The 20,809-nt window shown below is 33.0% G+C and overlaps 1 protein-coding gene across 1 annotated transcript in view; it reads left to right on the forward strand.

Annotated features, from left to right (window-relative positions):
- The window catches only part of LOC113197814 (fibronectin type III domain containing protein 3C1-like), a 35,349-nt gene extending 21,422 nt beyond the window's left edge, over window positions 1-13,927 (forward strand). Inside the window, exons 10-27 of the mRNA XM_026410322.1 lie at window positions 1,169-1,228; window positions 1,585-1,723; window positions 2,224-2,277; window positions 2,386-2,507; window positions 2,593-2,767; window positions 3,507-3,593; window positions 4,049-4,187; window positions 4,810-4,878; window positions 5,294-5,412; window positions 5,527-5,629; window positions 6,053-6,159; window positions 6,358-6,471; window positions 7,421-7,570; window positions 10,397-10,671; window positions 11,025-11,237; window positions 11,655-11,821; window positions 12,981-13,102; window positions 13,589-13,927. Of these exons, the coding sequence (XP_026266107.1) occupies window positions 1,169-1,228; window positions 1,585-1,723; window positions 2,224-2,277; window positions 2,386-2,507; window positions 2,593-2,767; window positions 3,507-3,593; window positions 4,049-4,187; window positions 4,810-4,878; window positions 5,294-5,412; window positions 5,527-5,629; window positions 6,053-6,159; window positions 6,358-6,471; window positions 7,421-7,570; window positions 10,397-10,671; window positions 11,025-11,237; window positions 11,655-11,821; window positions 12,981-13,102; window positions 13,589-13,927 (2,554 nt within the window). The remainder of the gene's footprint in view (window positions 1-1,168; window positions 1,229-1,584; window positions 1,724-2,223; window positions 2,278-2,385; window positions 2,508-2,592; window positions 2,768-3,506; window positions 3,594-4,048; window positions 4,188-4,809; window positions 4,879-5,293; window positions 5,413-5,526; window positions 5,630-6,052; window positions 6,160-6,357; window positions 6,472-7,420; window positions 7,571-10,396; window positions 10,672-11,024; window positions 11,238-11,654; window positions 11,822-12,980; window positions 13,103-13,588) is intronic.
- The last annotated feature ends 6,882 nt before the right edge of the window (window positions 13,928-20,809 follow it).

The following is a 20,809-nucleotide window of genomic DNA, read 5'->3' on the forward strand; positions in this document are numbered from 1 at the left end:
TCTTGTGCTATGGGTGTCCTATTAAGGAATTTGGAGCCCGATCCCACAATATGTAGATTGGAGCCAACTTTTTCTTCTATCAGGCGCAGAGTCTCTGATTTAATATCAAGCTCTTTGATCCATTTTGAGTTAACTTTTGTGCATGGTGAGAGAAAGGGATTCAGTTTCATTTTGTTGCATATGGATTTCCAGTTTTCCCAGCACCATTTGTTGAAGATGCTATCCTTCCTCCATTGCATGCTTTTAGCCTCTTTATCAAATATAAGATAATTGTAGTTTTGTGGATTAGTCTCTGTGTCCTCTATTCTGTACCATTGGTCCACCCGCCTGTTTTGGTACCAGTACCATGCTGTTTTTGTTACTATTGCTCTGTAGTACAGTTTGAAATCTGGTATCGCTATACCTCCTGATTCACACTTCCTGCTTAGAATTGCTTTTGCTATTCTGGGTCTTTTGTTTTTCCATATGAATTTCATGATTGCTTTATCTATTTCTACAAGAAATGCCATTAGGATTTTGATTGGTATCGCATTAAACCTATAGAGAACTTTGGGTAATATCGCCATTTTGATGATGTTTGTTCTTCCTATCCATGAACAGGGTATATTTTTCCGTCTTCTAAGGTCTTCTTCTATTTCTCTCTTTAGGGTTCTGTAGTTTTCATTGTATAAATCTTTCACCTCTTTTGTTAGGTTGATTCCCAAGTATTTTAATTTTTTTGAGGATATCGTGAATGGGGTGGTTGTCTTCATTTCCATTTCAGAAGATTTGTCGCTGATATACAGGAATGCCTTTGATTTATGCATGTTGATTTTATATCCTGCCACTTTGCTAAATTAACTTATTAGCTCTAGTAGTTTCTTTGTAGACCCTTTTGGGTCTGTTAGATATATTATCATATCATCCGCATATAGTGATAATTTAAGTTCTTCTTTTCCTATTTTTATGCCTTTAATTTCTTTTGTCTGTCTAATTGCTCTGGCTAGTATTTCGAGGACTAAATTGAATAGAAGTTGATACCACCTTTTGATGCATCTAAAATGGGTTAAATTTATTGAAACTTCAGGGCGATTTATGGTTTGATTGATAAGATTAGGACTGCTCTACTTAGCATATATTTTTTAAAAATATGTGTGAGATACATTACTTAAAAACGCTCTTTTTACAGTGGTAATGGAGTTATATTTACCCTATGTGATCTACAGCCATCCATGGCCTATTTTTTAAGGTAAGAATTCCATCTTACACAATCTACCCACACAGCCTGTAGCCAGCCAAACTTACCAGTTTGAACCAGTTCACTACTTAAAATTTCTGCAACCAACCTAACTATTTGCCAGCAAAGTGGGCTTTCCTTCAAACTTCAAAATAACCACTCCAAATCCAGCATTAGTTCACTTTTTCATTTAAGACAGATGAGAGAGTGCTTTTGGAATTAGTATCTGCAAGGACCCAGCTGTGTTCTATTAGTAAATTTTTTATAATTAGCTGTTAAGAAATGTGTCTGGAAATCCGAGTTTGTGATTTAATACATGCGTTAGAATAAGTATTTGGAAATTTTTACAATTGTCATTACATTTTTAGAGTTACAACCATAAGAGGCTCGGGACACAGAACTATGTCTGAAGTGGCTAGCTTCACAACACCAGGCTGTGAACCAGACCCTCCACTTGCACCCAAACTGATTAACCGATCCAAGAGTAGCCTGAATTTACAGTGGAAAGTAAGGATTGTACTTACAAAACACAATTTTAAAATGCTCTTTTTACCATATCTTTAATTTTAAATGTGAATTTATGCATGCCTCATCTGACCTCTTTCCCTAGAACTTTTTCTATACAATAATCCTTCTCTTCTATCTGCATCAAGTTTCAAGTAAAGTTAGAAATGTCAATAAGAATTTTGTTAATGAAGCTGAAGAACTAATTTCTACAACCTAAATTTAGTTATTTACAATTATAGTTACCAATAAATTTACCTCACAATTTAATTAAGTATTAATTTTCTTCTTTGTATATAATTTGGAAAACACAACAAAGCATAGAATCTAGACATGTCTTATAGAATGTAAAAAATGCATTTTAACTTTAAAATTAGGATTGCTTTAAAAACAATATAAGAAGATTCATTCACAGTAATTTATGTCATTTTAAATGTATATACATATGTATGCAACATATGTAAAAACAGCTGATCATAATTTTATCTTTCTGATATTTCTAGGGTTCCAATGAAAATGGTTCCAAAATAAACAGCTTCCTTTTGGAATGGGATGAGGTACACAATTTTATCTTTAAAAACATTTGGTTGTGAATAATTACTAATGTTAAGATGAATTTTGTTCTTAATTTTATAATATTCTAATACTTTGTATCTATCATTAAGGGTAAAGGTGAAGACTTCAAATGTTGTTATGTGGGTACCATGAAACAATACAAGATCCTTAAACTGAATGCTTCTACAAAATATTCATTCAGATTAGCTGCCAAAAATAACTTTGGCACAAGGTACATTGAATTATTTACAGTATTTAAAAGTCTGCCCTTCCATAAAAACCTGAAAATAATTTATCCTCCTTAATCTACTTTTCAGTGTCTTCAGTGAAATAGCAGTTTTTCATACATCAGGAACTATGCCTCCAACACCCTCACCTCCTAAACTAAAAAAAGCAGGAATCTATAGCTTGTCACTAGAATGGAGTCCCCCAGCTAACTCAAATCCAAATGACAGTCTTACTTATGTACTAGAAATGGAAGAAGCTGGATGTGTAAGTTTACATGTTTTAATCTTTAACCTCAGTGTTAGGTACATTTTATATGCATTTCTTGCGTGAAAAATATTTAAATTTGTTTAGCTTACTATCTACTCAGTTCAATCAGAGATTATATGATTCCCAAGTCTGTACTCTGGATGAGATCAATGCAGAGTCAGAATTATGCAAGCCTGAACAAATATGCAAATCCTGCAAATTAGCTAAATGTAGCAGTCACTGTAAGGACAACATAGAGACGCAAAGAAATGTGTTAGTGTCCTCAACTTTAAGCCTCTTCTGAATGATCTTGAGTGGTCACACAGATTTTCAGCACATTAACATAATGCTATCAAGCTATGTCCTTTCTTTGTCTTCTTAGATTCCTGATGTGGGTGGGCAATTATTTTATTTCATTCTGAACTTTCAAATCTATACCAACAAGGCTAGTCAATTTCAAAAGTAGCTATAAATTGTTGTGAATATTTTACCACAGTTGAAATAAAGCAGCTAACATTGAAAAGTGTTTTATATTGCAAGAAGTATGCAAAGTGCTTTCACATATATAATCTTACTAAATCTGAAAAGTAGGAGAAACCCTTCAAAGAAAAAAAAATCATCTCTATCTTTTAATATGGAGATATGAAGGTTCAGAAAGACTAAGGAACTTGATCAGCACTATCTAGCTGGAAAATAAAATGTTAGAACTTGAACCCAGGCCTTCCTGATTCCTAAATTCATCATCTTTCATTTCCAGGCATTAGGTTTTAAACCTAAATACAATGGAGAAGACCTCTCATACACTATAAGAAATCTTCAGAGAAGTACTACATACAAGTTTAGGGTATGTAGATATAATTTATATATTTGTGTCATATTTTAACATAAAATAATACTCTTCACTAGAGATAATGAGAGTTAGCCAGGTGCTGTGGTGCACATCTATAATCCTGGCCGCTTGAGAGGCTGAGACAGGAGGATCACAGTTCAAATCCAGCCTCAGCAATGGTGAGGCACTAAGCAATGGTGAGGCACTAAGCAACTCAGTGAGTCCCTGTCTCTAAATAAAATATAAAATAGGGCTGGGAATGTGGCTCAGTGGTCCAGTGCCCCTGAGTTCAATCCCTGGTACCAAAAAAAAAAAAGGAGACAATGAGTCTTTTTTCTTTGAAACTATTTAGCATTTAGTTCTTAGAAATTCTCACTCAAATAACTTGCTTTTTATTTGCAAACCGTACACTACAAAACTAGACATTTATTTCCAATGGTCAAGCAAGGAATTCTCTTTTACTCAAATAGATGTTTGCCTACAATATGGAAGGAAGAAGTAACCCCAGTGCGGAAGTAAAATATACTACCTGTCCAGATAAGCCTGGGCCACCTAGAAAACCACACATAAGGGGAAAGATCCATGCACACAGAGTGAAAATCGGCTGGGGTAAGTAATGTTAACGTATTTAAATTTTGCTCTTTCTGTCTTCACTTTTCAGAGCAAATCTTCTTTTAATTGCCCTCAACTTTATAAAATATTGTCTAAATCATTTTTAAATGAAATATTCTGCCATATAATGAACTTAGGTGTAAACCATATTGTTTCTGGTTTTCTTTTGAATTTTCTATTGCTGTATCATTAATTCACACATGAAAAAATTGTTGAATTTTATGAGTTATTAAATATTATGCTTATTCCAAGTAAAATTACATCTAAGAGGCCACATTCAGAAGGCCACATCAATGATAAATATCACCTTGACAAGAAATTATATTTATACAAATATTTTTGACTCAAAACTAGAGAAATGAATTTTTATGACACATATACTTGACATTTCAGTCTCTTCCAACTAGCATTTAAAATATTATTTAAATGCTTTATGGCCAATATCTTAGCATGCAACTTGTACTATAGTTTATAATCTTTTTTTAATATTTGTATATTAATTCAAAAAGTTTAATTTTGTTTTTTCCTCTGTGAAAAAATTAAATTGTGAGATAAAATTCCAGTGAAACACTTATAAGTTTATCAAGCTTTTTCAAGTTAATTTTATATCTCCTTCCAGAATCACCCAAAGATAATGGTGGAACAAACATTTCAAGCTATAGTTTAGAAATTAGTGAAAATTCAAATGGTAAGACTTCATCATGTTTAAAGATTTTATTTTGAAATAATATTAGACTTTACCTAGAAGTTATAAAAATGGTATAGAGATTTCACATGTAAACTTTTCACTTGGCTTCTCCTAATATTATTATCTTAAGATAACCATATTGCAATAACCAAAATCAGGAAATTAGCATTGGTACAGTCCTATTAACTAAATCCCAGAGCTTGGATTTCTTGATAACAAATCATGTTTACTTACTGACATCTCATGATTTTATGGTTAATTCTACTTGCAATTCAATTATTTAACTATATTGAGAATTGAATCATTAATTTCCAAAACAGTTACTACTGAGTACATATATAATGTATCATGAGGACCTATAAAATTTATGTGACCTATAAAAATAAATTGGATAAATTTGCTTTTATACCTTCAGAAAATCTCTGGAATACAATCTACACTGGCCCCACAAAGGAATTTTTATATGACAATTTGAAACCTGGTACTACATATAAACTGAGAGTCTTTTGTACTTCTTCAGTAGGCCAAAGCCAGGTGAGGAAAGAGGGGAAATTTTTTAAATTAAGATGGAAATTAATACATTACTAAATGTTTTATAAAATTGATCTTAAATTTAGTAAGTCACAAGGTATTTTGTATTTCTCTTAGCCTTCAGATATTTTGACCATTCAAACACCAACTCTTTCTCCTGCATCTTGCCGTCACCCACCCTTAAATGGTAAAACGAAGTCCAAAGAAAGGAACCTTCAAAGTGGTGAGGCTTCCTTGTCTGATTTGATGAATTCACCTCAATTTCCTATTCTGAATTTTTTTGGCACATTAAATGTTATTATAGCAGAACAAATAGTTTTTAATATAAAATCAAATATTGCTTAGCAAATTGTTTCTCAATATTGAAAACCCAAAAGTTTTAATGTCTGTAAATCAAATTAAGAAGTTAATTGACATAATCAATGTTTTGAGTCTTCTGTTACTTTAAGCATTTTAAAATAAAACTGTCTTAAATCATTTTGTATTATTTTAAAGAAACACCCTTAAAATTATTTCTAGGATTTGGGAGTGTAGCTCTGTAATCGAGTGCATACTATGCATATACATAAAGCCCAGGGTTCAATCCTCAGCACACAAAAATCCTAGTCTTTAAAATGTCAAATTTATTTTGTGTACTGTACAGACAATCCTTCTGCTAATGGAAACTCTGAAGCACTTGTACATGTTAAAAAGGCAAAGGGTAACCAAGATGACACAAAAGAGCAACCTGGCTCGGAAGATGGATGCATAGTGAGTAAATTAACTCCTGAGGAATCCACAGTTCTTTGGTTAAAAGTAGCAAATAGGGCTGGGGAAGTTGTACTACTTAGTTGGCCCATTTTATTTCATTTCACTTTGGATAAACATATGTTTCTACTGTAGTTTTTTTCAAAGTGAGAAATGACCATACCTGCAAAATCATTTATGCGTTTGCTTCTTTGTTTTTAGCTTGGATCTCATTCAGTGACAAGTGAAACTGCACCAGTCCCAGGCCCTCCTTCTCATTGTGGTACACCTGTGCTAAACTGCAGGGGCTCAACCTGTGTTGTTGTTAGTTGGGGAGTATGTTATCAATTTATTTTTATTCATTTTTGCTAAGGAAAGGCACATTAGTACATTTAGAAAGTTTTTGGAAAGCCTAGAAATCTGTAAGAAATTAGATATTAGAATTAGGGTCCTAAAGATCTTGGACCATGGTTTCTAGAAAACATCTAGGACCTAATGCCAATGGTGTTAGGAAGACTACAACAATGATAACCCTGATCTACAGATCTATATTTAAGGAGAATAATAAATTTAGAAAACTAAAATAAGCCATCAATAGGTAGTTAATTGAATTTTTGAAACCAATACAAGAGGGCTGGGGTTGTAGCTCAGTGATAGAGTACTTTCCTACCATGTTTGAGGCACTGGGTTCAATTCTCAGCACTGCATATAAATAAATAAATAAATAAATAAATATCCATCAACATCTAAAAAAAATTTAAAATAAGAGATAATAAATTTAAATCAATTTACAAAATAGTATTTTAAAAAGAATTTCATTGATAAATCTCTGTTTTTTAAGAATTTCCCTAATTGTTTAGCCATATAGCATATTTATATTTTTCTTCCCTTATCCCAGACTAAGTGTTTTTAGCATTGACACAAAAGCTTAGTCTGTTCATAATAAATTACATAGCTGATTACATCAAACACTAACCAATACTAATTAAACAACATTAATATATGTTTGCTTTTTTAAAATAACACTTTTGAAAATAATTTTAATAAATTTTGAAAAGGCATTCACCTAATATGTGGGATTTAGCAAATCCTTTTACTTAAATTTTATTGAGCGCTTTAATGTAAATTACAGTGTCCTGCCTGTGTTTGTTTCTACATGTATCTATCTCATAGCATCTGATTCTAAATTTTAACATTGAAAAGGTCATGTTGTAGCTCTCCACAGTATCTAATGTAGTGACCACTTACAGAAGAACTCAATTTCTGTATTCATTACATCTTATAGATTCCTGAAAGCAATGGTGCTGAAATCACTGATTATAGACTAGAGTGGGGACAAAATGAAGAATCAATGCATTTGATTTACACTGGTCCTTGTCTGCGTTATGAAGTTAAAGGTCTCAACCCTGCAACTACTTATTTTTGCAGAGTCCAGGTAAACCTGATGCTTCCTCCAATGTAAATGGGAAATAGCTATTAACCTACACTGTCCACATTTATAATACTGATAGCATTTTCAGTGTAGACCAGAAGCATGTCCATGAGGAAAGGACTTCCAAATCATAAATATTTTTAATATTCAGCAACAGCATTCTGAGCTCTCCTTCACATGCCATCTGGCATCTACCTTTCATTCCAACTTGATCTGTCATTATTTCCTCTACAATTTTGTATTTCTCAAATTTCCCTGAACTTAGCAATCACCTGAAATGCTTATTACAAACACTAATTCCTACAACCCATTCAGATATGAACCAAAATTTCTAATTCAAAGTTTTGCTAATTGGTATATTTAATAAACACCCACAGTGACAATTATTAAGGAAATATGCATAAAATCTTTATTCTGAACAAGCAAGTCAACTCAATCACCACCCCCAAATATACCTTCTACATTAATAATACTGTGCTATCTGCCTGTTTTGTCTCTTAACACTTTTGCATTAATATGTTCCTGAAAATCTTAGTTGGAACTAAGAATTATAGCAAACATTACTTAAAGGTTTGGAGAGAGTCCAAATTTAAAGTAATCCAATATGTTCTCCCTATAAAATTTAAGTCATCAAAATACCCTAGGAGAGCTAGGGACATAACTCAGTGGTAGAGCACTTGCCTAGCATACACAAAGCCCTAAGTTCAATTCTCAGCACTGTAAAGAAAAAGGTGGGGTGCCCAAATACCGTAGAAACTCTAATACTGGGCATCTAAGCTCCATCTCCCACTGCCTTTCATAACTGAATGTCATTTTATTTATTTATTTATTTATTTTACCCATTGATCAACATTTTCTCTTCCTTCTCTCCCCATCCTCTGGTAACTATCATTCTACTCTAAATTTCTATGGTATCAACAGTTTTAGATTCCACATGAGTGAGATCATGCAGTAGTTTTCCTACTCTGCCTGGCTTATTTTACTTAACATAATGATCTCCATTTCCATCTATGTCTTAACAAAAGAAAGGATTTCATTCTTTTTATGGCTGAATAGTATTCCATTGTGTATATATACAACATTGTATTTATCCAGTCATTACTTGATGGACACTTAAGTTCTTTTCATTTCTTGGCTATTGTAAATAGTGCTACAATGAATATGAATGCAGACATACTGATTCATTTCCTTTGGATAAATAGTAGTGGGGTTGTTTGTTTGTATGTTAATTCAGTTTTTAATTTTTTGAGCAACCTATATTGTTTTCCACAATGGCTACACTAACAATGTAACAATTCCCACCAACAATGCATAAGGGTTTGCTTTACTCTACATCCTAATCACCACTCACTATGTTTTGTCTTTTAATTAATAGCTATTCTTAGTGGGATGAGGTGAAATTTCATTGTGGTTTTGATTTGCATTTCCCTGATTATTATGTTTGTTTAGCATTTTTCATATATATGTTAGCTGTTTGTGTGCCTTCTTTTGAAAAATATCTGTTTAGGTCTAATGTCCATTTCCATTTTTTGCCAGATTATGGTTTATTTCCATGAGCATTGCTCCTCCAGATCAACCCATGTCCCCCTGCTTGCTATGCAAACTTCTTGTTTTTTTCTCTTTAATTTAATAAATTTAAGCTGATACATAAAAACTTAAAATCTGTACATATTAATGAGGTACTCTTGGGCACATATGCCAGAGAAATGAAAACTTAAGTCCACACAAAGACACTGTGTATGACTTATCATAGCACCTTTACTTGTAAGAGACCAAAAGTAGTAAAAAGAGGTTGAGGAAGGACTCTAAAAACTCAACAATCAAAAATTCAAAGAACCCAGTTAGAAAATGAGCAGAAGACATGAACAAATAATTCATAGAAGAGGATATACAGATGGCAAATGAGCACATGAAAAGACATCCAATTATTAACTAAATGCACAATGAGATGTGTTGGCATACCTATCAGAATGGCTGAATTAAGCAGGGTGTGAGGTGGCACATACCTGTAATCCCAGCAGCTTTGGAGGCTAAAAAGCAGGAGGATTGCAAGTTCAAAAGCCAGCCTCAGTAACTTAGTGAGGCCCTAAGTAACTTAGCCAAGACCCTGTCTAAAAAAATAAAACAAACTATATGTGTATGTATAAATATGGCTGGGGATGTGGCTCAGTGGTTAAGCACACCTGGATTCAATCCCTGGTAACCTCCCACCACCACACACACACACACAAAAAAAAAAAAAAAACAGCTAAACTAAGGCACAGTCATAACACCAAATACTGTCAAGGAACAAAGAAACTGGATCGCTCATATATTTCTGATGGTAATTACAGCCCCTCTAGAAAAGAGTATGGCAATTTCTTACAAAATTAAATATTACCTGGTTGTAACATCATACTACAAATAAGCAAAATATTATGTTTGGAGGAAAGTAGGTAAAGGGTATATGTGTATTTATAATGATCTCAAAATAAAAAGATTTTACAAAAATCCATGAAATTTGTTGAATGGATATGAACGTCTAGCTACCACCAACAAAAATAGAAAGTACAATAGGAACAAAAGGGAAAAAAAGGTTTGGTGTGGTGGTTCCATTTTAGCACATTTTTTTTCTGAAGTGTCCATATTAACACTCTTCACTTATCTTCCCTTATATACACTCTTTGCCTTCCTGATTATGCAACTTAAAAGTTCCTTTACATATTTCAGCAACTTAGAACCATATTGTTTGCATCTGAGTTTATGGAAATTTATTTCATTATGTAACAACATGGTTTATGCACAAAACGAAGTAATAATGAATCTCTAACGAAGCATATACATTTTCAGGCTGTAAATATAGTCGGAGTTGGAATGTTTGGAGGAACTGGCGTAGTAACCACACCAGCAACTGTGCCAGCAGTAGTGCCAATGTTACATGAAGTTGAAAACAAAGTTCCTGCCAAACTGGCATCATCCTGCCTTGCTATTAAATGGGAGGAACCAGATTGCCATGGCTCTCCTATCACTGGATATAATATTGAATATGGAGATAGAAAAATCTTGAATGTTGGTAGAGTAACAGAGTTTCTTCTAAAAAATCTACAGCCTGACACCACATATAAGTAAGTCATTTATATCTTACTTTGAGTGAATGGAAAGAGCTTTGAGAATTTTGAGCGTTATCTATATTTTGTATATTTTATTTAATCTATATACGATTTTTTTTGAAAAGTATTCTGCTACATTGGAGAAATTTGGCTTTATTAAGAGCCAGTTTCTTTCTCATCAATAATTTTCAATAGTGATTATGCAAATTTAAGAGTTTTGATTTGAAAATTTGTCTCTGATAGTGTAATATCATGGTCAATATCCTATATAGGGTTACTAGGGATTTAGCATATATGTAGAAAATTATTTTCTTTACTAAATGTAAGTATATAAGTGAAAATATCTTAATTTTTTCTCTTAACACTAGAATCAGAATTCAAGCTATCAATCATTATGGACTAAGTCCTTTTAGCCAATCAATAAGAACCAAAACCAAGCCACTACCACCTGAGCCTCCACATCTTGATTGTGTGGTCTATGGACATCAGAGCCTCAAACTGAAATGGGGTAACACTTCAAACAAAAGACTACTTTCCAACCTTATAAGCTATAACTTGTTAATGGCAGATCGTTCTGGCAGGTAAACTATTTTTCTATACATATATTGTAATAAAATGGTTTAAATTTTTATTATCTTAATCCTATAATCCTTAGTGGTTGCAATGAACTAATTAGATGTAAAAGTAACCCATTACCATAAATTTTTTTCTCATAGTTCAGCTCTCTATTTTTGCCTCTTCCAAAGCACTTTTTCATTTACCTAACATACTTTAAATACCAGGGAATAGAAGGTATGGAAAGAAAGAAAACCAAAACCTTGTCATTATATTTATGATCTGCTTTTTTCCCCATTGTATTTCATCTTTCTGGCTTTAAGTTGCTTTCCTTAGGCCTTTTTGAGGTTTTTAAAAGGTTTTAAGTTACTTATATAAACAGTTACTTGTACATGTAACAGGTGATTAATAATATCACTTCCACCATCTCCATTCCCTCCCAGATTCTCTATCATTTACCATGGGCCTTGTCAAACTCACAAAGTGCACAGATTGGGTGAATATACTCAATACAAATTCAAAATTCAGGCATGTAATGAGGCTGGCAAGGGACCACTTTCTGGCCCCTATACTTTCACTACAACCAAAGCCCCACCACCCACACTTAAAGGTAAGTATTATTTGCCATAACACTGAAAGTTGCTTAATTTGAGTTCTAGTAGCTCATATATAAAATTTAGTAGCACTGATTATTTAAATTCAGTAATATAATACCAAAAGAGACCAGTATTTAATTATGGATTTGAAACACAAATGTAGAATTTAATGAGACTCCAAAAATCCATATTTTTAAATACCTTAGAAATCATGTAATCCAGCCAACCACTCTACCACCACTACTATTTTTAAGAGAAAGAAGCTAAGTCCCTCAAATGGTAAGTAATTTAGTTAAAGGGCACTCAGGATCAGTGGCAGAGTCAAGATTGGATTGTAGGCTTCTGATTCCCATAACAGTGCTCCTTCTGCTTTGTCATGATATCAATTCCTTGGTGTACCTTTTACTTTCTCAAATGGTTAATTACATGACTTATCAATTGAGAGCTAAAAAAATAAGGCCCTGTAACCTTAGTTTATTTCAGAAATTCTAAATTCACTCTCCTGATTTGAACAGTAAAACAAAATACATAACAATGAGTCTAATTTAGTCTGTAGATCCTGGGATTTGAGGATTTTTTCCTTCTCAGTTGTGAAATTTAGTTGTTCTAATCCATGCACATGAGTTTTATCACTATTATTAAACCATTTTTCTTCATAGTAAAGTGTTATAACTAGAACATATTGGAATTAAGTATGATTTAGACCACAGTAATACCTTCCCCTCTTCCTGAACAACATCCCTATATATTTAAGCCTCATTTTCACAAAAAGTAAGATTAATAATGTAAAATAAACAGCCTGCCCACAGTTGCTTTCAAATGTATATGAAAATGCTTCCAAATGTAAAATGTCCAATAGAAATACAATGCAGGAGATTGTACCAGAAGGGAATAAACAAAAATAACAAAAGTTGTAAACACATCTTAATAGAAAAACTAAAAAAGTATGTATTATCAATTGATAGTTTTAGTTTCTTAAATTTTTTATTAGTGATTAAGATGCCTGATGAAATAGTGGTGGTATAGTTAAAATAATAAATGTATCTATGTATTTTTAATTAAGTCTATATGGGCTGCCGTTTAATGGTCTTAGAATTGTATGACAAATTTCAGTGTATCCAAGATCATCTAGAAAAAAATGGAATCCTATAAATTGAATTTTTCTTTTTTTAGCACCTAAATTACATCACCAGAATAACAATATTTGTGACATCAAATGGGAATCTTTGGAACCAATAAAAGGAGATCCCATTGTTTACAGTCTTCAGCTGACAAGTGAAAAAGGAACTGAATTGGTAAATTCTTGCAAATTTATTCTTCAAAAATTTATAGTTTTATATCATGTTAAGGATTGCACTTTTGTCAAGGAGTATGATATTCTTTAAAGATGCTTGAAGTAACTAAATCTTACCCAGTTCATCCTCCCTAATGGTTATGTACATAATGCTTATTTTAGACAAATAGCTTGATCATTTAATTAGCTAATTACTATTGAATTATTTGGTATTTCTTGATTCCACTGACCACAATCAGTGACTCAATTCTAAACTAATGCAATTAATTTTAACAATTATAAATTTTTATTATTTCATACATTGAACAAAACAACCTAAATAATTCTGAATGCTCTTAAAACATTAGAAAATAGAGTGAATTTTTAATTTTGTTGTGAAAATGTTCTTGAAATGAATAGATTCATATCTTTCCTGTTATCAAAAATATAGGTACACAGTTAGATAGATAAATGAATAATTTTCATTTTAACTTTTTTTTTCCTTTAGATTTACAAAGGACCGAACACTTCATTCTCCTTTTCCAACTTCCTCACAAATTCACATTATCGCTTCAGGGTCTGTGCTGGACGCCAATATCAAAATTCTGCTGGGATGCAAGAAATCTGGGGACCATATAGTCCCAGCACTCTTTTCTCAACTCATAAGCAACAGCAGGGGCCTGGTAAAGGTGGGGGAGGAAAGGGAGGAAACAACCCTAGTGAAGAGAAAGATGAAAAGCACAGAATAGAGATGAGTGACGATACATTTGTTCTAATCCTTGTGATAGGATTTGCACTTGTTGCCATTCTGTGTGCTGTTGCAATTCAACACTTCCTAATCAATTAGTCTATTTTTGTGCCTTTTCTCCACTTAAGGAAGTTCTAAAACAAGTTACATCAAATGTAGTAATTGTTAGGTATCTCAGCTCTTAGTTAAAAGTAAAACTCATTTGGTAGAAATTCTTTAAAACTTTTGCCTAATAGCAAAAGAACTGCCTTTAATATTCAAGAAATCCACTGTGACATTAGAGGAGATTTTCTTCCCTTAGGGAATATGTATATTTAAAATTCATAATTTTAGAAACAAAAACACTTCCATTGATATGCAAAACTAGAATCTCTGTGGAAACTATTTCCTGCCTTAATTTTTCAAATGAATATTTTCCAAATTTTTTGGAGTTATGAGAAAATAGCATTTTCAAATTCTATTTAGAACAAAATGAGAAAAATGAATTCTACATGTCAACTTACATTCATATCAAATAATAAAATGTATCTACCAAACTTCTCCATGGTAATTTTTTCAAAGTAATGTACTCAGCTATTGGTTTGTGCCCTGGTAATTACTTTGTTACTGCAGAAATAGTAATGTATACCACTTTGCTATAATGGGAAATAGAGGAAATGGAAATTAAGAAATGGAAAGACATTTAATACCTTTCTAAGTTTTTTAAAAAAAATATATCCTGTGTTGGTTACCTTCTAATCAGAACTGCTAAACATTACAAACAAACTCATTAAAATTGTTTTAATACATGACATTAAAATATTTTTTCTCACAATAGATGGAGTAGCATCCATGTCTAGTTAAAAATGAAGCATAAGTTCTCTGTTCTCACAATCCATCATCCTGGAATTACTTTGGCAATCTTGCAAGAAACTATTTTTTACACTTATTGAAATGTTTAAATATTATCTTCTATTTCAGAGTTTTTTCTTTGTAAAAAGAAAAATCAGAAATTCAAGTGGAAAATATCCAACTTTCATTTGCACTAATAATTTTATTATATGGCATTATCTTTCACTGAGTACTAATAAGTGATATTATAGAATAAGTAATATGATAAAAGTGCTGGTAAATTTTGATAGACATTGGTTTCAGGCTTGCTTCCCAAGAAGGACTATGGGTTCCATCACGTGTCAGATAGTAGTTTGTTTCCACTAACCAAATAGTCTGTATCTATTTAATCCACTATACAAGTTCAACAGACCCTTTTCTATCTGCATTTCACTCATTCCCAGACTAGTTTTTTAAAATATATTTTTAGTTGTTGATGGACCTTTATTTTATTTATTTGTATATGGTGCTGAGAATCGAACCCAGTGCCTCACACATTCTAGGTAAGCACACTACCACTGAGCCACGACCCCAGACCCTCAGACTAGTTTTTAGACCTTGCAATAAATTGGACATTGCAGAAGAAAATAATATTAAGCCTTACTGTAGCACTGTTCACAATAGCCAAGATAATGAGTCAACTTAGGTGCCCATTGAAGGAAGAATGGATGAAGAAAATATGGTATAGATACACAACTAAATATTATTCAGCTATAGAGAAGCATAAAATCCTGTCTTTTTCAGCAAAGTTGATAATGGGACTGAATGATATTATTTTAAATTAAATAAGCCAAAACAACAAAAAGATACTGCATGTTCTCTCTTTCATACGTGAGAGCTAAAAAGCCAATCAGAATGTAAAAATGTGACTACCACAGGTTGTAAAGGTTTGAAAGGAGGGAAGATAAAGAGTGGTTGAATAATTGGTACCAACACACAAATAGAAGGAATAAGCTCTAGTGTTCCACAGCATAGTGGTATGACTGTAGCTTATAATAACCTGTTATATTTTGCTTGAAAAACGAGGAGAGGAGCTCAAAAGGAAATGATAAGGAGATGATTTGATAACTGCATGCTTTACACATGTGTTGAAATATCACAGTGATATTTCACAAACTTGGAGGAAGAAAAGGGAGGTGGGCACCAAGTCATTGCACAGGAGAGTTGGGTTGGTCCCTCCATGGTGAGGCTCAGAGCCAGGTAGAATCCTGCAATAGCTGAATTTGATTATTATATGTTATCAAAAATTTTAAAATAAAATGGAGAAAAGATTACTAAGCCCCAAATCATAGCAACAGAAATTATTCAAAATGAAATGCTAAGATAAAAAATTTAATTAACATACTGGGAGCAAGATGGCAGCTGAGTAAGATGTTCCAGCAATCACCTCCCTAAAGAAACACCAATTTTCAGTGATTAATGCATCAATCCATTTTCACAAAAGCTAAAGAAGCCAGGTGAGATACCATGGTGCCTGGTATTAGCATAATCAGAAAAGAAGCAATGATGAAGGCAGGGAGGAAAGAGTTGCCTGTGTCACTCCTCCCCAACTTCCAAGTAGCAAAAAAGAGGGACATCTCCCACTTGGGAGAGGGAAAGGGAATTAAGTCCAGACCTTTGATTTAGAATTCAGTACCACAGTTAAGTCCAGTAGTTGACTGAGCATTGGACCCTCCTTTGCCAGGAAGCCAAAGGACTGCTTCCATTACTCCTCTCCCAACTTTGGGCAGCAGAGCAATGAGCTAACTCCACCCACTATGGAATAAGACAAGATAGCACAAGACTTTGCTTTTGACCTGTGTGAGGCCTTCTATAATGAGACCCAGCACTAACTAAATCCTAGAAGCCCCTATCTCCAGAACAGAATTCACAGAGACTCTTTATAAGTCCTGGCACTAGTCAGGGGCTTGTGCTCTGGTAATTCAGCCTGCATCACCTCCAGCCACATATGGGCCTAGGAAATACAACCATTGTTAAGGCTATGAGACTATGGTGTGACCCAGCTTAGTGTCAGCCTGAGCACCAAGAGACTTCCATCAAACCAACCCTAAACTCTGGAAGACAGCAAGGACTAAGACTCCAATGTCAGGGGAACAGGTCAGGAAAGTGAGCACAGGAGTGTGTCTTGGAACTTCATTCAAGGCTGGTAAAAACTTTGGGTAGATCCCAGGCCAGTACATGTGAGTAGAATCTATGAACATAACTCAGTGCTAGGTGAAAACCCATGGTCTCTCTCAGTTGGACTTATAACCCAGCCTGGGATATGTTGCAGTAGTATTGGGTGGCAAGCTCACCTCAACAGCAGGTTGCCCATAGTATTGTGGGCCTTTATTCTATCCACATGCTGCAATGATCTTGGCAGGGTATGGGCTTCAGGAGTGATCTAGCTTTGCATCATTAGTGGCCATGGGACTGCCCATCCCATTCCCTGTCCCCAGCCTCCAATCTCAGCACAACATGAAGAGAGTAACTCTCTACTTGGGGAAAGAAAAAAGAGGTGAATATCAAGTCATTGCATATGACTTGATACATGCCTAACTCCCAATGAGGCTCAGAGCCAGGTAGAATCTTATACAAACTGACCTTAGGCTTTTGACTGTGGATGAAGCATCAGGGTCAATTCCAGCCTCAGGTAGAAATTTGTGACAATGAACTATCCTTTGCAAATACTCTTTCAATTCATTCTGAACAAGACACTAACTACAGATTTGGGACAAACTAGACTTGGTGTACCCTCTAGTACTGAAATAGTGAAAATAGCCACAAGCTCAGAGAAAATGACACTACTTAGAATTTCTGGAAGGACAAGTACAAATAAAACTAGATTATGAAAACTTGAAAAAGTGCCTAATCCTTCAAAACACAGGTGATACATATACCAACACTCATCAAAAACTTACAAGGAATCATGACTTTACTTACTAAATAAAATCAGGCTCTAGAAATTGACCATTTAGCATGTGATATCTGAAAATTCTCAAAGAATTAAAAATAGTTGTTTTAAGGAAACAATGAACTTCAAAAAAGAAAGAAATTATGTAATAGTCTGATAGAAAAATTCAAAATAGAGACAGAAATATTTTAAAAATCAAGCAAATTGAGTTGAAAAATACATTAAGTGAAATTTAAAATGTGATAGAAGACATCAGTAGAAGCATAGATCAAACAGAGGAGAGAAGTAGAGAGCCTGAAGATAGAAAAAGGACTGGAGATAAATGAAGAAAGCTTACAGGAAATTGTGGATGGCTTTGAATGAATTTTTAATTGTTAAGGTTAAAAAGCAATTTGAGAATGCCATGGAGGGTAGAAAGCTTAATCAAAGATATAACAGAAAACTTCCCAGAGAAAGATACAACTGTCCATACATGGTCACAAGTTAGAACTAGTTCAAACAATTCTACCACAAGACATAATCAAGTTCCAAAGGTGAAAAATTCCTGAGACAACAAGAGAAAGACTAATAACAAATGAGAACATCTCAATTCACCTGAAATCAGACTTCTCAGAAGAAATCTTACAGTCCAGAAAGAGTGGTATATGATTTGCACAGTACTGAAAGAAAAAAAAAATCATCAGGGCTGGGGTTGTGGCTCAGTGGTAGAGCATTGCCTAGCATGTGGGAGGCACTGGGTTCAATTCTCAGCACTGCATATAAATTAAAAATAAAGGTCCATTGACAACTAAATTAAAAAAAAAACTGTCATGCTCACCCAGCAAAGAAAAGATAAAAACAATCCGAAACAAAAGCTGAGAGAATTTATCACCATCAGACCTGTGCTACAAGAAATGCTAAAAGGATATCTTCAAAAGGAAGAGAAGCTAGTAAGAAGAACATATTGGAAGTCATAAAACTCACTAGCAGAGGAATTATGCAAATAAATACAGAATGCTTCAATATTATAAACATAGTACATAAAAGATTTATAACTTTAATATGAAGAATGAAAACAAAAAATTAAAACTATATTAATATGTTAAGAAATTAGCAATATAGAAATGTGTAAAATGGTACACCAAAAATTGAAAATGTGGGAAAGAATGGAGTGCAAGTTCAGTTTTTATTAGTATTTTTTCCTTTTTCATTTCTTTTCATATCACCATGATTAGTTGCTCTGCTATCATTTCAAAATAGCTTGTTATAATCAAGATATTTTAATCCTCATGGTAAACACAAAGCAGAAATCAATAACAGATACACCAAAAATAGCAAGCAAGTAAATAAAATACACTACTAGAGAAAATTACTTAACCACAAAAGAAATTGTAAGAGGGGAAGAATGAAGGGAAGGAACTGAAATAAAACTATGAAAACAAGTATTAAAATGGCAGTGATAAGACCTTACCTATCTGTAATTCTCTTAAATATAACTAGATCAAATACTCCAATTAAAAGACATAAAGTGACTGAATGGATATTTTTTTAAAAAGTCCCAAATATATGTTACAATAAATTATCACCTCTAAGAATATGCGTAGACTCTAAATGAAGGAATGGGATAAGATATTCCAGGCAAATGGAATTCAAAAGTAAGCAGAATTAGCCATATTTCAACACCTCACTTTCATTAATGGACAGACCATTCTGGCAGAAAATTAACAAAGATGCACTGAAGTTAAACTATGCTATAGGGCAAATGGACCTAAGAGACATCTAGAGAATATTTCTTCAATAACTTCAGAATACACATTCTTATCATTGTTACGTGGAACATTCTCCATGATATATCAAGTGATAGACCACAAAATACAATTTTAAAATTTAAAATCATTGTATACTTCTCTGACCACAACAAAATAAAATTAGAAATCAATAACAAGAAGAAAAATTTTAAAAATATAGAAATATATGGAAATTGAGTAACATGCTCCAGAATAACCAATGGATCATTGAAGAAATTAATATAGAAATCAAAAAAATTTTCCTGAAATGAATGAAAATTAAATACAACATATCAAAACCTGTGGAATATAGGGCTGGGGTTGTGGCTCAGTGGTAGAACACTCACCTGGCACATGCAAGACCTTGGGTTTGATCCTTAGCACCACATAAAAATAAATAAGTGAAATAAAAGTATTGTGTCCAACTACAACTAAAAAATACATATTAAAAACACTGTGGAATATAGCAAAAATGGTACTAAAAGATAAGCTTCTAGCAATAATACATATAGTTAAAAGAGAAAGATTTCAAATTTAAAAAGCAAACAATGTGCCTCAGGGAGTTAGAAAGAATAACTAACCAAACCCAAATTACTTGAAGAGAAGAAATACTAAACATAAGAGCAGAAATAAATGAAATAGAGACCCAAAAATCATGCAATGGATCAATGAATGGGTAGGTATTTGAAAATATAAGTAAAATATATATAAATATTTAGCTAGACTAAAAAGGAAGTATATGGAAAACTCAAATAAGTAATAGTAGAAATGAAAAAGGAGACATTATAACTAATAACCAGGAGTTTAGAGGATCATTGGAAATATTATAAACAACAATACACCAACAAATTGGATAACCTGGGATAAATAAATTTCTGGATACATACAACCTACAAAGATTGAAAGAAGAAGAAATAGAAAATTCTGAACAGGCCAAAATAAGGGATAGGATTGAAGCAGTAGTTAACTATCACCCATTAAAGAAAAGTTTATGACTTGATGGCTTAATAGCTGCATTCTATAAAACACTTAAAGAAGAACTAATTCTAATTTTTCTCAAACTATTTAATAAATTTGAAGACACTGTCAAATTATTTCTAAAAAGCCAGCATTACCTTGATACCCAAACTAGACTACCCTGATACCCAAACACACACAAAAAGAAAATGACAGAGTTCAGTGGTAGAGTGCTTTCCTGGCATGTATGAGGCAATGGGTTGAATCCTCAGTATCACATAAAAATAAATAAAATAAATGTATAAAAATACAATAACATTTTTAAAAATGAAAAAAAATGACAGGCTACTGTCTTCAAAGAAAATAGATGCAAAAATTCTCAACAAAATATTAGCAGAGAGAGTCCAACAACACATCAAAAAGTTTACATACTAAGATCAAGTAGGATTTACTCCAGGGATGCAAAGATGGTACAGCATTTATCAATCAATAAAC

Source organism: Urocitellus parryii, chromosome X, assembly GCF_045843805.1.
Source record: "Urocitellus parryii isolate mUroPar1 chromosome X, mUroPar1.hap1, whole genome shotgun sequence".
NCBI classification, from domain to species: Eukaryota; Metazoa; Chordata; class Mammalia; order Rodentia; family Sciuridae; genus Urocitellus; species Urocitellus parryii.